This window comes from Amphiprion ocellaris, chromosome 7 (assembly GCF_022539595.1).
Source record: "Amphiprion ocellaris isolate individual 3 ecotype Okinawa chromosome 7, ASM2253959v1, whole genome shotgun sequence".
Classification (NCBI taxonomy): Eukaryota; Metazoa; Chordata; class Actinopteri; family Pomacentridae; genus Amphiprion; species Amphiprion ocellaris.
In genome coordinates this window covers 20495265-20511561 of record NC_072772.1, presented here as the reverse complement: position 1 = coordinate 20511561, position 16297 = coordinate 20495265, and the positions used below count along the sequence as shown (strand labels likewise).

The 16297-nt window shown below is 39.1% G+C and overlaps 1 protein-coding gene across 5 annotated transcripts in view; it reads left to right on the top strand.

Moving 5' to 3' along the window:
• LOC111567581 (chloride channel protein 2) overlaps positions 1–16297 on the top strand; it is a 218277-nt gene that overhangs the window by 129049 nt on the left and 72931 nt on the right. For all 5 annotated transcript variants that reach the window (XM_035947502.2, XM_055012040.1, XM_023268793.3 and 2 more), the window contains 5 exons: positions 359–484; positions 2432–2516; positions 7771–7872; positions 8428–8512; positions 12585–12740. In XM_035947502.2, the coding sequence (XP_035803395.1) occupies positions 359–484; positions 2432–2516; positions 7771–7872; positions 8428–8512; positions 12585–12740 (554 nt within the window). The remainder of the gene's footprint in view (positions 1–358; positions 485–2431; positions 2517–7770; positions 7873–8427; positions 8513–12584; positions 12741–16297) is intronic.

The window sequence follows — 16297 nt, the reverse complement described above, 5'->3', positions numbered from 1 at the left end:
TATCTCACACCTCGCATCATCTCCTGTTAAATTTAGTGCACAGTAGTACAGATCTCACAACATGTCTCACTTGTGTGAGTGACATAATTTATTTTAGCTGTAAAGCTGGTTGTTCTCTACAGTTTTTATAGCTCATCATGCCTTCATCCAGCTCATACTGAACTAAAGAAAGAAACTAAAGCTGTCCAGTTTTAATGTCAGAAATGATCCTCCTAACCCTTGACTGCTACCTTAACCCTAACGTAGTCAACAGAATCACTCACTGTCAAAATGTTGAGAGTTTGGCTCCTGTATGTTCATATTTTGAATGCCAATGACAGCCCTTTATTATTTGTGCTGTGTTGTGTGTGTGTTCCAGGTGTGTTGTTCAGTATTGAAGTAACATCCACATTCTTTGCGGTGAGGAACTATTGGAGAGGTTTCTTTGCCGCTACCTTCAGTGCCTTCATCTTCAGAGTACTGGCTGTTTGGAACAGAGATGAAGGTAAGAAATATGTGCTTAAAGCACACTGTGTACTATATACAGTCACTGGGCACTTTATTAGGAACGTAAGCAATACAAAAAAAGCACTCAAAGAGCACAGTACTCCACCAAGGCTGCTCAGTCTTTGTATCATTTCCAACGGATGAAATCTTTAAAAAATTAATTACCTTGCGGTGAGCACAGGTGTGTGTTATGCTTGTGTACATTATGTACGGATACTGAAACGTGTGACCTAAATATGTAGCGGGCGGCAGGAATTGATGGGACTCAGAAACACCCCCACAATTTAATCAATTGTTCCTTGTATCATTTCCAGCGGATAAGTCCCGATAAAGCCACAGTGGTCAATTCATAGTAGGATCACAATCGTGTGATCATCAGCAGGCAGCTGATGTAGTGTTCACTTGTTGTCATAGTTACAGTGACGCTATCTCATAATGATACAGAAGTTTTTAGCAAATCCATGGATCCAAACTATAAGCTGCATCACTGACAAAATCACTTGGTCCTTGTGTCATTTCTGACCTTCCCTGAAAATTTCATCCAAATCCGTTATTCTGTTTTTGAGTAATGTTGCTAACAGACAGACGGACAACCGTACGCCAATCGTCACATAACTCTGCTGTCTTCCTTGGTGGAGTAATAATGCAATCTGCAAACCGCTCCTGACCTCAGAACTAAACATGAAGTAAAATAACATCTGTCAGCTTCAACAAAGACTGAAGTGTGTTTGGCAGTTGTTGAATTATGAAAAATGTAAACTTTCAGGGGTGTCTAATCTGTGCCAACATCTGCTTTAAAGACAAACCCTGCTAGCATGCTATAGATAAAACAACAGCAAATGCTGCACTGCCAAAACTTTCCAAATGAAACTCGTCCTCTATATTCTTCATTCCAGGAGTGGAAGTTCTGATAGTAATTGCTTGGATCACGGGACTCACTGACCCGAGCATCTTGAATTTAGCGGTTTAGGATGAACACATGTACTGTTAAACATCAGTAACTAGTAATACAGAGAAAAGACACCATTATAGCACAAGTAGACTTCTCATATTTAGAAGTTTATGTTTTGTGTTCAGAAAAATCAGGGCAGTACTATGTGTAAACAAAACAAGAATAAATACGGACCATAACACCTTAAGTCTTATTGCTTTCCTAAACAGTAAATACAGCATTGTTATTCTGTAACAGCCCAGATCATAGCAATGACACGGTTAGGAAAGAAGTTCAACTTAACTTGTTAAACTTACATTTTTAAGGTTGCAAGCACTGGTCTAACTTATGACTGACACTGTTGACAGATATAATCTTATATAACAAGCAAGGTGCACTGTGGATCTCTCACACAACGGGAAAAAACATGCCTCACTACTAACACTGATGATGTAACCGTTCTGTTCGATTGTCTCTGTATGCCACAAGATGTGGCTTTTCTTGCAATAACAAGTCAGAATGTTCTGTTCAACAGCAAAGGTGGTAGACATGTGAACCGCTGTAATACATGAAACCAGCAGAATAAGATTAATGGAGGAAGTGTTGCACACTGGAAATGTGTTCCTACTGCATCAGACAATGACCAAGAGTTTTGGGTTTCAGAGGAAGATATCAATGCTCACAGCCAGTCAAATGGCTTTCTCAGAATTTCCAGTGCCTCGTTACCTATTGTAGGAGGTTTTATAGCAAAATTTTCTTCAATCAACTGTTTACTGTGGTCATTCAATGTAGGGTTTGGGGTTCTGGTCAGAATTGTCACAATGAATTGAAATATCGGTTTACTACTCACTCGTTACCTCCCATCAGGGACGGAACATGACCTGTTTAATAGTTTCTTACAATCACAAATCCTTGTTTTGGGCCTTGCCTTTTAATCTTAATAGTTGTTTGATGTAACAGTGATGGAACTGGTTCTCTTTCCTAACTGTTGTTGTACTTTTTCTGTTTCTCCAGAGACCATCACAGCACTTTTTAAAACCCGTTTCCGGCTAGACTTTCCCTTTGACCTCCAGGAGCTTCCTGCCTTTGCTGTCATTGGGTAAGTTCTTACTGGTGGCTTCAAACTGTCCAGTTTTCACAAATACAGAGATTGAAATTATGATTTTATTTTATTTTTTTTTACAAAGTTGAAGAAAAATGGAACAGGCCGAGAGTGATGTCCCACACCGCAATTGACAAGTGAAAGTGCTTTAGTCCGGTGCTGTAAAAAAAATTAAAGAATTTAGAAATAGCTCATTTTTTTCACGTGCTCTTTTCATATCAGCTCAGTGTTAGAGTCTCAGAGAGCACAGTACTACGCCAATGCTGTTCATTCCCCCATATGACATTGTCAGAAATGCAGCATTTTTTTTTTTTTTTTTAAATAAATGCAGCATTTGTTTATTAGTTATTGATGATCAGAAATCACGGCAACATAGAATGTTAAAAAGAATTTAATATAGATGTACCCACAAACAAAATGTCCTTGCACTGAGCACAGGTGTGTGTTATGCATGTGTACGTTATGTACGGATACCAAATCGCGTGACCTAAATATGTAGCGGGCGGCAGGTATTGATGGGACCCAGAAACACCCCCACAATTTAATCAGTTGTTTCTTGTATTATTTCCAACGGATAAATCCTGATAATTCCACAGCTGTGGATTTGTAGTAGGATCTCAATCATGTGATCATCAACAGGCAGCTGACGTAGCATTCACTTGTTGTCATGCTTACAGTGACACCGTGCTGCTATCTCGCAGTGATACAGAAATCTTTAACAAATCCATGGATCTAGACTATAAGCTGCATCACTGCTAAAATCTAATCACTTGGTCCTTGTGTCATTTCTGACCTTCACTGATAATTTCATCCAAATAAGTTTGTCCGGTTTTGAGTAAAGTTGCACACAGACAGAGAAAGATACGCCAATCGTCACATAACTCCACTTTGTTCCTTGGTGGAGTCATAAGTTTGGTTTACTGTTGGAGTCCAAAGAAACTTCAACTAAATGCAGACACTGGGTTTTTGTTTCTGCCCATCTGTGACTGCGGCTGAATTTCAGATATTATTTAGGAGCTCGTCTCACTGTAGCTTGTGGAGGTGTGACTTCAGGGTGGTCTGCGTGAGTCACTTAACATGGATAATTCAGCCTTCAACAGTTGCTAGCGCACTAAGGGATGTCTTATTTTATCCTGCCTTAGCCCGAGGGCTCTTCTATGGCTGTGAATGAGACCACGGTCTCCTACAAGGAAACTAGTAGAGAGATGGAAAAGCTGCTCTCCCTCCCTTTTCCCTCCCACACTCTTTTTCTTTTGATGCAAGCACAGGCCTGTGTGTAACTTGTGCATCAGCTCCCCGGGAGAAGATTTAATTTATTTATTTATGTTTTTGTCCAGAGGTGTTAATGCTCACCTCTGTACCGGAGACCTGCACATATAGTACACCTAACACTCCCTCCAGAGAAAAGCAACAGAGCGCTTAGTCCCAGTTTTACACCGTGCTAGTGCGGACATGTGCTTGACAAGTCCGTGTGTGCGTATGTTTGGAGGTGAGAGTGTGCCGGTGCATCCGCGTAGTTTCCATCTTCCCCTGCCAATAGCTGTCAAGCAGGGAAAGTCGGTCAGTGTCTCAGTCAACTAGGCCAGAGAGAGTTTGTTCTGTGCTACATGCTTCCAAGGGCATGTCTTTGAAGAGTCTCACACTAGTCTACTTACTGTTTACACCTTCAGGCTTTAGAAGTGAGAGAATCACTGAGACACGCTGAGGCTAAAGTATGGCCCCAGTCCTACACACACAAAAGCATGCAGCACAGTGATGACCTGTATAAGGGCTAATGTACTTTATGTGTCTGTACTCGCACTTAAACTTTTCAACAGTGAGGTCATTCAGCGATGTCCTTCACCAACACTCCAATTGTCCTTTTACAACAGCCTCATTGTACTGTGTTGTATTTCATATAGGGACTGCAACGCAGTTTTCGGGTTTTAAAAGCAATGAACTTAAAGGAGCCCTGTGGAGGTTTTACAGAGAATTTTACTTTTAACAACAAAGCTGTTTGCCTTCACCATTTCTCAGCAAAATATATCATGTGTGTCCTTGAGGCTGAACAAACATGTTGAATGCACAGTATCACCTTTCGGCTTGTTTTGTGTGCCCTTGTGCATGTGCTAGTGGGGAAAGAGAAGCAAACAAAACAGAATGCTGCTCATCAACACGCTATTGTGGCGCCTTTAAAGATAAGGCTGGGAAAATTGTATGTTTCCATTTCTGTCAACAAATCCCGAGAAAAGACCACAATCTGTCTGTCATTCTCACAACAAGTCCACTTATTCTTGCTGAAAATGTAAGTCTTTTATCAAAATGGGGTCTCAGATATGTACAATATGCAGGATACACACCTGTGCAATATCACTTAAATGTCAAATGATTCAAGATTGTATCCCTTTACAATTTGAAATAATTGAACATTAAGAATAACAGCTAACTGTTTCAGCCTACTATTAAAACAATGACAGGCTCCACAATAGGAAGTCAATACAACAAAAGTCAGTAAGGACTTTTTTGTTAATGCTACATGTGTTCGCTTTTATTTTTGATGACAGACGCAATCCTCCCCTTCACAGAGAATATGTGTTTTGCCATACTTCAAACACTATTGCTTTCTTCTGCTCTTTGCTGGAGGGGTTGTGTTGCTCTACCTTTGTCTTAAAATATCCCAAAGTTGTTCTATTGCATTCAAGTCCGCTGACATATGTAGGAGTCATGGTTTTGCACTTTTTCAATTTTGGCAGTGTGCTTTGGCTGGTTAGCATGCTGGAAAATTCCTTCTCTGCCAAGCATCTGCTGAGTGGGAGTCATGTTATGAGCCAGAATACATGGTGCCATCTGTAAATGTCTTCTCTCAACACCTGTTGCACTTATGCAGCCCTATATCACCACAATCCCACCGCAGTGCTTCACTGTCAGGACTATGCATTCACTGTGGTAGCTCTAGCCAGCTTCATGCCAAACTTGCTGGACTCCATCTGAGCCAAACAAACTTATCTTTATCTCATTTAATCAAAGTCTGTGCTTCTGTATTCATCAGGCTTCATTTCATGCATTTTTACTCCGCCAAGGAACGCGGCAGTTATGTGACGATCGGCTTCCATTTGTCTGTCTGTTGATCTGTTAACCTGTCTGTTTGCAACATTACTCAAAAATGCATGAACGGATTTGGATGAAATTTTCAGGGAAGGTCAGAAATGACACAAGGACCAAGTGATTAGATTTTGGCAGTGATGCAGCTTATAGTCTGGATCCATGGATTTGTTAAAGATTTCTGCATCATTGTGAGATAGCGGCATGGTGTCACTGTAACTATGACAACAAGTGAACACTACATCAGCTGCCTGCTGACGATCACATGATTGTGATCCTACTATAAATCCACCGCTGCGGACTTATCAGGACTTATCCGTCAGAAATCATACAACGACTGAGCAACCTTGACGGAGTACTGTGCTCTCTGAATGCTTTTCTTGTAGTAAAGTTTAATCTCGCAGTTTTGTGCAGCAGAGCAAAAAAGCTTTTTCATAGGCACTGTCCATAGTGGATGATGTTCTACAAAATCCTTTGCACTGTCCCAGCTTTCACAGCAATTCCGATTGCTGTCATATGTGCTATCAGATTTTTCAATCCTCTGAATAATCTTTTCCATGTGTATCAGTGATGTAGGCATGCAGGTAGCCACAGCTCAGAGTTTAGTGTTGAGAAAATGTGTTTTTTCAAAACAAAGTGAGTGTGGTTTGACCAGATGTGATTGACCATGCTGGAAAGTTGAGCTAACAGCCTCACAACAGTCACATTTTGATTTAAATGTACCTGAACACAGTGGAAATTCATGACAGTATGTTTTTTAAAAATGAAGCTCACTTTGAAATGAAGACAAGACAAATGGATAAATATGTAAATCACTCATTTGAAATTACCAAAACTTTTGTGGCTTTGAGAGAAAATTCATGCAGTGGCTCGTCACTCAGCAAGAAGTTGATTGAGAATTGTTTAGTTTTTTGCCACTCATTTTTTAAAGTGCACCTGCATGTAGGTTTAATCCTGAGTGTTAGTGAAGACCACTGAATGAACTGACTTAACTGATTTTAGGAGAACAGACTCATTGCCTTTTTTGTGCGTAGATCGATCATTGTCTTGTGTACAATCACTCCCAAAGCCCCATTCTGAGCCAGGAAATCGCTAGAAAATATGTGGAGTTTAGACTGTTTGATTGGAGAAAACAAACACATGAAAACTTTTCTGAGCTATGTTTTTAACTGAAAAATCCATGTCATATGTTGGAGATACTAGTAATCATATGTTGAATCCTCTGTTGAACTTGTAGCTGGTTTACTGAACCACACAGTGCAGCTTTACCTGACCATACCCCAAATGGTCCTTATACTGTTCCCTAACCCTCATTATAGTTTTTAACATGAATCCAAATTCTAACACTCGATTGTCCCACACGGACAGGACGTTTATTATGTTCTTTAAAGGTAGAACTATAAAGAACACAAAAAGGCAGATGTGCAGTGTTTTCTCCAGCTGCACCACAGGGGCAAAGACTCCCTCATCATTCTGTTCATTATTTATTCAAAGGTATTTGACAGAATTAATAATGCAGCAAGATAAATTCATAAGCATTAGGTTGTCTGCATAGCTGTATGAGTCTATTCTTTCTCTCTCCACCTCGTTCCTCTTTCTTTGCCTCTCACTGCCATGAAGAGGACTCCCACTGAGCTTATAAATGCATGCTTATATAAACCTCTTTTTCTGCTTTGTCTCTGACTCCCCCACACATCCCCATCTGACAGTAGGCTCTATCTTTCTGACTCTTACTGTCTCTTATCTGTAATTCCCTCTTCATCTTTTTATTCCTCTATGTTTTTCCTTTCAGTGGATGTCTTTGTTTTCTCTCTGTGTTTTTTCTTCTTCTGTATCTACAGTATATGCCTCCTACATGTTTTGTCGGCTTTCTCGTTTTCCTCCATTCCCATCTTTCTATTTTCCTAATGCTTCTTTCTCTATTTCTAACAGTACACAGTCTGTGACTTTACTGCATTACATTTGCACCTATCAGAATGTCTGGAGACATCTGTCTCCAGCATATTAGAAGCTGATTATATTTACATTGTTTTTATTGTGGCCAAACACCTTGGGGACAACCTATGGACATTGTTCAAGAGAGAAATATTTTGCACTTGCTACATTGGTTTGTTTACACTTGATCTAATTTATTCACTATTTACTCCAACTCTCTCCTTCTTTTCTGCAGCATTGCCAGTGGGTTTGGAGGTGCTTTGTTTGTCTACCTGAACCGACTGATTGTCCAGTTCATTAGGAAACAGAAGGCCATCAACAGATTCCTCATGAAAAAGTAAGTATAACTGCAGAAAAGGAGTACACTTGTACCAGAGGGTACTATTGTACCTTTTCTGCCACTGCATTGTCTTTGAGTGCTGTATTATTTTTCATACAAACATAATGAGGCATTGCCACAGATTTAACCAACTAGCAGTATAAACAAAGGTAAAGTAATTCCATAATAACAAATGTACATTTTAACAGGCGTTGCTTTTAAAGAAGACGTAGTGTATTCTTTATGTGTCCCCTAGGTATCAAGCTGCACTGTATAAATAAAAGTTAACAACTAAACAAACATTATTCTACAAACACCGCACTCTGTAATTAACGATGTGTTAACTTACTCATTTGCCCGCTCTGAACCGGTGTTGACATGAATGATTTTTTGTTTTATTGTATTGATGAATGTGCAACCTTTTTCACTGGGGTATAACAAGCAAAGAAAACACGTCTTTGTCAATGAGCTCATTTAACCGTGTCAGACATTGATTGTTTCCGTTTTGTGTTTCCTCTCTTTATTCCTCTTTCTGTCTGCCACCTTCCATTTCTTTTTCTCTCTCTCTCTCAGGCGTCTGCTGTATCCAGCACTGGTCACTTTACTCATCTCCACACTAACATTCCCTCCTGGATTTGGACAGTTCATGGCTGGAAAGGTAGGTTCGCCACACCCACTCAGCATATAGTACACTAGTATTTGTATTTATTTATTCTATCTATTGCACTACAACTATTGCATGGCTGTGATAGAGAGCCTGTGGCTTTATGGCCCATTATGTGCCGACTTAACCTATATACACTACCATTCAAAAGTTTGGGGTCACTTAGAAATGTCCTTGTTTTTGAAAGAAAAGCATTTTTTTTTCTACGAAGATAACATTAAATGAATGATAAATCCAGTCTAGACATTGTTAATGTGGTAAATGACTATTCTAGCTGGAAACAGCTGATTTTTAATGGAATATCTCCATAGAGGTACAGAGGAACATTTCCAGCAACCATCACTCCTGTGTTCTAATGCTACATTGTGTTAGCTAATGGTGTTGAAAGGCTAATTGATGATTAGAAAACCCTTGTGCAATTATGTTAGCACATTTTCATGGGAAACATGAAATTGTCTGGGTGACCCCAAACTTTTGAATGGTAATGTATCTTGTGTATTCACAATATTGTTTTTCTGTGTGTGCAACATGAAGTAAGTATTAGAAGAAATCACCACTCTAGCTGTGAGTGTGCAGCATTTTGTTGCATTTAAAGCTTCAGGAAGTTTCGTCATGTAGACTGAAAATTTTTAGGGAGAGAAAGTAGTTTCAATAATGGTGACAAATGTGTGCTCTGAAAACAAAAACAAGATTGTGTTAGTGTTCAAAGTTCATAGAGCCAATAAAATTTGACTGGGAAGATAGTCACGTAAATACAAATCAGTCCATCTCTATGTGGAGTTTTAATGAGCCTACATTATGCTTCCTGGGGTATTGCCTTTCCTTTAGTCAGTTATAACTTTTTGTGCATGTAAAGAAGTCTACAAACTTGCAAGCATTATAGTTATTTGTCCCAACAGAAAAATGTTTCCCCTTGCCTCCCTGAAATGTCTCATTTAAAGTCCAGGCGTTTCTTGCATCATTTATTTACATCACGATTTAATTCATTTACATAGCATAATTAAAATGTAAATATGTTGTAGTAGACTCCAAAAATGGAATTATCAACCTGCATAACACAGGCTCTTTAATACTCTTTTCATAGTCTGTGATCCAGAAATGTAAGCTGCCTTTATGTGCTGGTGTACAACTCTTTCAGTACATCGCCAGAAGAAGCTGTAATGTTGGCTAGACACATATCTTTATAGACATTACAAAAACAGCAGAATCAGTGAGTGAAACAGTTTAAAAGTGTGGAAAAGCACATCACACTGGAATATTCTGGATGTGTTGCGTACAATATCCAGAAAGGTGCTTTTCACTTCTTGAAATTTGACGATTGTGCTGAAAGTACGAATGTCTGAGTTTTACACAAGCACCCAAATGCAGCACACAGTTGTGAATCAGAGGCTGTGAATGGGGTTGCTGCATGCACATTTAAGAGTACATAAATAAATGCAAAAGAATTTAGGTATTTATCTACACAGGAAGCTTTTCAACAGCAACTTTTATCAGATCCGTGAACCCCAAGTTGAATGTATGTGGATATCATACTGATAATTATTCAATTTGTTATACATTTTTTTGTTCAAATTGTTTATCTGTGGATTAAACTGTGTATTTGTACACACCATTAAATTACCCACAAATCATAGAAACCGTGTTCCTATTTGTAGATCGAGTAGTTGCATGTGTCACCACTACTGTCTCTCCAGAGAACTAAATGTTTAACTGAAATGAATGAGCTAAACTAAAAGAGCAGACTGCAGAGAAGTAATGTATGTTCACTTTAACTACATGACTGCATTTCACAGCAACCAGACCAAATGAATGAGCCCATCCAAGTCATGTTAATGTCTTGATTTAGTATAATTAAACTGCCGTCAGAACTTCATGTGCTCCTCCAAGCATGATTTATCCGTTCCATATGTTGCACTTTGTTGTTGTGGTCTGTGTGCAGCTGCACTGAGCAGCCCAACCATTTCACATCGTTAGATTGTTAACATAACAGCCTGATTACCGTTCATTCCAGGGTGTGATTGTTTTTTGATACTCGCAGCACAGGTTCAAATGTGCTTGTGAGTGTCTGTGTGTCATCTGTGTATGCTGGAGATTTGATGAGCATAGTATGCTTTTGCTTCTGGGGTGACTCATAAGAATCAATATAATATGTATGTGTGTGTGCGTGTGTGTGTGTGTGCGGCTTCTCCAATTTCCCCCCTTCATCTGTCTAATTATCAGAATTAGAAAAGGAATAGTCTGTGCATCCTTGGGCTTTATGCACACATTCAGTACACACACACACACACACACACACACACACACACACACACACACACACACACACACACACACACACTTTCACTCGATCTTGGCTCCTAATGAGAGGGTGAGTCAGTCTTCTGAAGCTCTAAATCTGCCCACGCTGGCCCACTCCTCCTAAAGCTCTTCTCCTGAGTGCACCTTCAAATTTCTATATCTCAGCTCCCTCTGTCTTGTTCGTACACTTCTCAATCCTCATTTCTTTGGCTGTGGGCAACACTATCAACACCAGATCTAGTCAAGGTTTTCTGCAACTGTAGATGAATTTGTCCTACACCCCTGCCTGCTATCTTACATCTCAAATATCCAGGGACATCTTTATAGACATTTTGAGAGCATCACCTCCCTTGCTGGCACACTGCAGGGTTTATTTGTAGCATTTGCATCTACAATTTAAGTCTTGCACCGAAACACAAGAGTTTTAGTGCAAGTTTAATACAAAAGAAAGGTGAATATCCTAAGTCATCTCTTTGATTTGTCAGACTGGCAACAGGTAGATTGGATGTATACCAGCAAGCAGTTACAGGCATGAAACAAAAGGGGATAGTACAGGTTAACCACAAGCTTCATGGATTGAGAGGAAGTAAAAATCTACGAACAACTTGGAGGACACAAATGAATACACATTTACATGTATCAGTGTGAAATTATAGTGGTCCAGATAGGCAAATCTAATGCCTGTTGTATTACAATATTTTACAATAGATTTGGCTGTGTCATTACAGAGTTTAAACACATTTAAAAACAAACTGCAGTGTATTAGCTAATTTAACTTATTGCATTGAATCATCGTTCCAAAAATAATATGATCATTAACAAATCATTCAAAATAGAGAATAGTTTCTTCTAGATTATACAGCAGCACATTTGTGATTGCAGGAAAACAACTACGATTACTGTATAACAAAGGCAAACATTTTTTTCTAATGACTTGCACATGGAAGTTTATGAAATTTGGATGGCAAATCAGGATGACAAGAGATAAAAGACCAGTGAGGTTTGTTGTTGGGGCACAGATGGCAGGAGCTTCAGTCACAATAACCGCTTCACAGGCTCCGTTAAGAACGGTGACCTGAGCATTTAAATCTACGAATAAAACATCACTAAATAGGGTCAGACATTGTCGTCAAGAGCACCTTTGATGACTTTGATGCCCGTGCATTTATGCAATATGAAAGGCACAACAGAAGATTAACTGCTCAGATGACTGAGAATGTCAGTGCAGGACATGATCAGACTGTCAGAAAGAACAGTCCATCAACAAATACATATAGAGGGACCTTATAGTAAGGCTGCAGTGTATGAATCCCTCGTTACAAACATGAATGTTCATTTAAGAGTGCAGTGGTTTAAAACCACAGAGAAGTAGATAAAAGGGATATAGTCAGATGAGTCATCCTTCACCATATTCTTCAGCATACACCAAGAGAACGGTACATGACACTGCAAACCCACACAAAGTTGCTCTGAGGGAACACTTAGTGATCTATATACTGTATCTTCATTGAAACCTGCTGAGGTGACATGTATGAGGACTCAACCTGTGACTTAGGATTTGCACTGAAGAGCAATAATTAGTGTTTAAAGCTGGGGGTTTAGCAAATCTGTTAGTTTCTGGATGTTGAAACTTAAGGTCGAGATTGCTTTTAAAGAACTAATACACTGACTCAGTTCACTAATGTATATTAATAAACAAGGTCCCAAATGTAGCGGTGTGTCACTCATGTTGGCATATACTGATAATGTCACCCCCTGTGGTTTGTAGCTGACCCAGAAGGAGTCTCTGGTGACATTACTGGACAACAGGACATGGGCCAAACAGGGCATCGCTGAGGACTTTGACTACATCGGACACTCCCAAGCCTGGAAACATCCACAACTCAACGTCTTCGTCACATTGGTCCTCTTCATTGTCATGAAGGTAGGAGATGAGAATTTTAAATACAGTTGAGGTTAATTTATGTCAACAAATGCGTACCAGCCAGCTCATGATGTGAAAATGGAATTTATCACTTGTTTTTCTTAATCTTTTCCATAATTTACTCTCTGTTTTCCTTATGGATTTTTCCCTTGTGTTTTTGAATCTTTATACACATACACTGTTATTCGTGGTGGGACCCAATTTAAAAAATTAATCTAATTAATTTAAGGCTTTGTAATTATTGAATCGTGATTAATCCCATTTTTGTCAAAGTTGTTCAATTCAAATAAATTTTGGTTGACGATCGAATCAATGAATAGACATACATGAACAAAATTATTTATATTTGTTAATTGTCTACTACATTCACAGATAACTGCAAACTCAAAGTGTAATTATAGCGATTATATTCAATATTTTAAGACTTTTTGTAAACTCAAGCACTTTCAATGTCTTGAAAAATAGTCTATTATGGGATGGCTACACCGTTTACCAGTACCAGGACTGTCGTAGAGAACATTACCTCTGTGCTCGCAGCAAAACATTTTACATTGAGGTGATACCGTCGGCTTGAAGTGCTGCGGTGATCAGAAAACTCTTTGTTGCACAATTTGCATGCAACCACACTTTTATCCAAGCTGACATCGGGAAGATTTTTAAAAGAGAACTTTCCACCCTTCAATCTCAATATGGTCTTGTCTTCCATCACTGTTCACCAAGCTTTCTTGTGCGCTGACATCACTCAGTGCGTCCTGTGCGTCATTAGCGGCACCTACTGGGCTGGAGTGTGCATCAGTGTTACCAGTGTGCCAGAAATTAGGGAACTGAGAAAAGTTTGATTAAATGCATTATTATTTTTTTTTTTTAACGTGTTATTTTTTTCTGTAATTAATTAATCAAAATTAACACGTTAAAGTCCTGGCTCTAATTATTATATGCCTCCTTTCCTTTCTGTTTCATGTCTGCTGGTGCAGTATATCAGTTTTATACATACAGCAGCTGCTTGTGGCTGTATTGCAATTACAATAAAGGAAAATATTGAGGAGATTGTGAACTGAACATGAACATAATATAAATGTAAGGAGTTTTGCACAATTTATTCAACCCTGAACCTGAGCTAATGAGAATGTATTGGAACAGAGCCCATCTTTTTAGTCACTGGGAAAAAACAAAGGGAGACCATGTTTAAAAAAATGTTGGAAGTGGCCTATCTTCCCCACACTGTGTTACAAAGTTCTGTTCCCAGGAGGCCATTTAAAGTTTTGGTCCTCTTCGATGCTGTATCACTGTGTGAATCCATGTGAAAATATAGGAACAGAGATATAGTCATTCCTTGGAGTTACACTTTATGCTGGCTGGGCCAATGTGAATGACAGGCCCTCAGTCTGTCCTGTTTGATAATAAAGGTCAAATGAAAGGTGTTCGATTAAAGGAACTGAATCCAGCTTTACAGATAACGTGCAGTTATGAGGATATTATCACTTGTAGAGTACGGTTAGGGCTGGATTGCACGAGCCGGTTCAATTTTGGGAAAAAGCTAAAATATCTCTTATCAAACTTTTTACTTCTAATCTTTATTAGCTTGAACAATTGCTTTTGCCAATTTGAATAAATATCACCAGTGGCAGAATCTATTTCCGTGTTTAATTAGTGTTAATTTTCTAAGAGGTAAAATGAAACTTGTGCTCTTCTTCAGGCAGAATTTATCAGAAACATCAGTAACACCGCTTTATGACCGCATGGGTTTAATAGGATCTCCACTGATCTCACATCGCAGAATTTGAAAAGAATCTCCTCAAAAAAATTTTCTGGAGCGATTATGTATAAGACCCACCAGTATTAAAATACCGTAGGCCTCACCCAGCCCTGTCTCCCTAAAATGACATTCCTGTACAACTAAACTGCATCCTTGAGAACCAAAACTTAAATATAAGAATAATGAACTCCCACAGGACAGGAATCCTGGTCTCCTGGGTCAAAGTCATGTTGCTGACTCGTGCCACCATCCTCCTTATGCAGACTTTGTAGATCCTATGAACTAGAAGCAATTACCACTATGTCACATTCGCAGCTTTCGGGAAAGAAAAATGCATTCCTTTCAAAATGTAAATGAGAATACAGTCAAGTTGTATAGCAACGTAATTTCTGTGAGACAGTGAGACGCAACTGACTCATTATTGTCAGCTACTTTTAGCCGTTTGCTCATTTCATATCTGCTGTCTTTGCTTTCTAAACCAACAAAAGCTGATTATAGATTCTAAAGTTTTAGAAAGACATACCGTTCAAATATTGGAAGCTAAACCTAATTAAAATGGATTTTAGTTAGATTTTTATGTCATCTAACCCCAACCATAGTATGCATGATAGCCCATTTGCTTTCATTTATAAATTCCTTCTCCCATCATTAATTTAAACCCTGAAAACCCATCTCTGTTTATCAAAGTCATGCATATTAAAGTTTTTGTCTCACCTATACCTCAGCTGAAACACTTTAAAGCTACTCTGTGTTACACAATGGCAGGGTGTAATATAGTAGTAATTCAGCTATTCATGTTTTAACAAAAAAAAACAATTCTGAAGAAGAAGAATGATAGAGAACGCCCCTCCCTGCAAACTGACAGGATTGCTTCCTGTTTATTACATACGAATCCCTACTTCTTTGACTCATGAGGTGTCTTCCACTATATAACATGTACAGTACAAACCTGTTAGGAAGATAAAAAAGTTGATTCTCCCCAAAGGCTGTCTTGAAAGATCTGCATTGCCTGTCTGTCGTCTCTGAAGGCTTAAGGTGCAACACACAAGATCTAATTTTAACACAGTAAGAATAGGGGCTGCTTTTCCATCTTGGTGCTATCTGGGTTTGGAGTGACGCATCGCTGGCTTGCGTACAGCTTGGCAGGTGGCGAGCGGCCACTTTGCTCTGGTTTCGGTGTAGCACGATCGCTGTTCTAGATTATCCCACAGAGTTAATCGCACAGCTCATCGGTGACAGGTGTTGAGACGGGAAGAGATGCAAAGTGTGAGGAGCTGAAATGCACAAACAAGGAAGTGCAAACCTCAAGACTAATGTTTACAGCTAGGAGATCATGTTAAGAAGCAATGTGAAAGTCGGTATAATTGCGGTAAATTTAACAGCAACATGCATTCATAAATAATGTTTGGATCCCTGTAGGGCTGAAACGATTCCTCGAGTTATTCAAGTAATTCCATTACAGAGATTCCATGAGGCAGAATTCTCTGAATCGAGGCTTCGTTTAATCCACTACATACTAGACCCCAGCTCAATAACTAGTGGTCCCAGACTTCATCCTATACGGACCCGAACCTATAATCAATAAGGGGATTTCAGTTTGACGAGACGCTTCTGTTTTAGCAGGCGCAGCTTTTCTAGTGTTTACAGCGTTTATCAGATCAGAGTCTGAACTATGAAGACAGTTTGACATAGTCAGGATTTCTTTGTGTAAGCCCGCTCAACAAAAACTAAAACTTCAGTCAGAGTTAACAGGTATAAAGGTGGTTTTCAGCTTTCTTTGTCAACTCAGACTTCCTGCTTC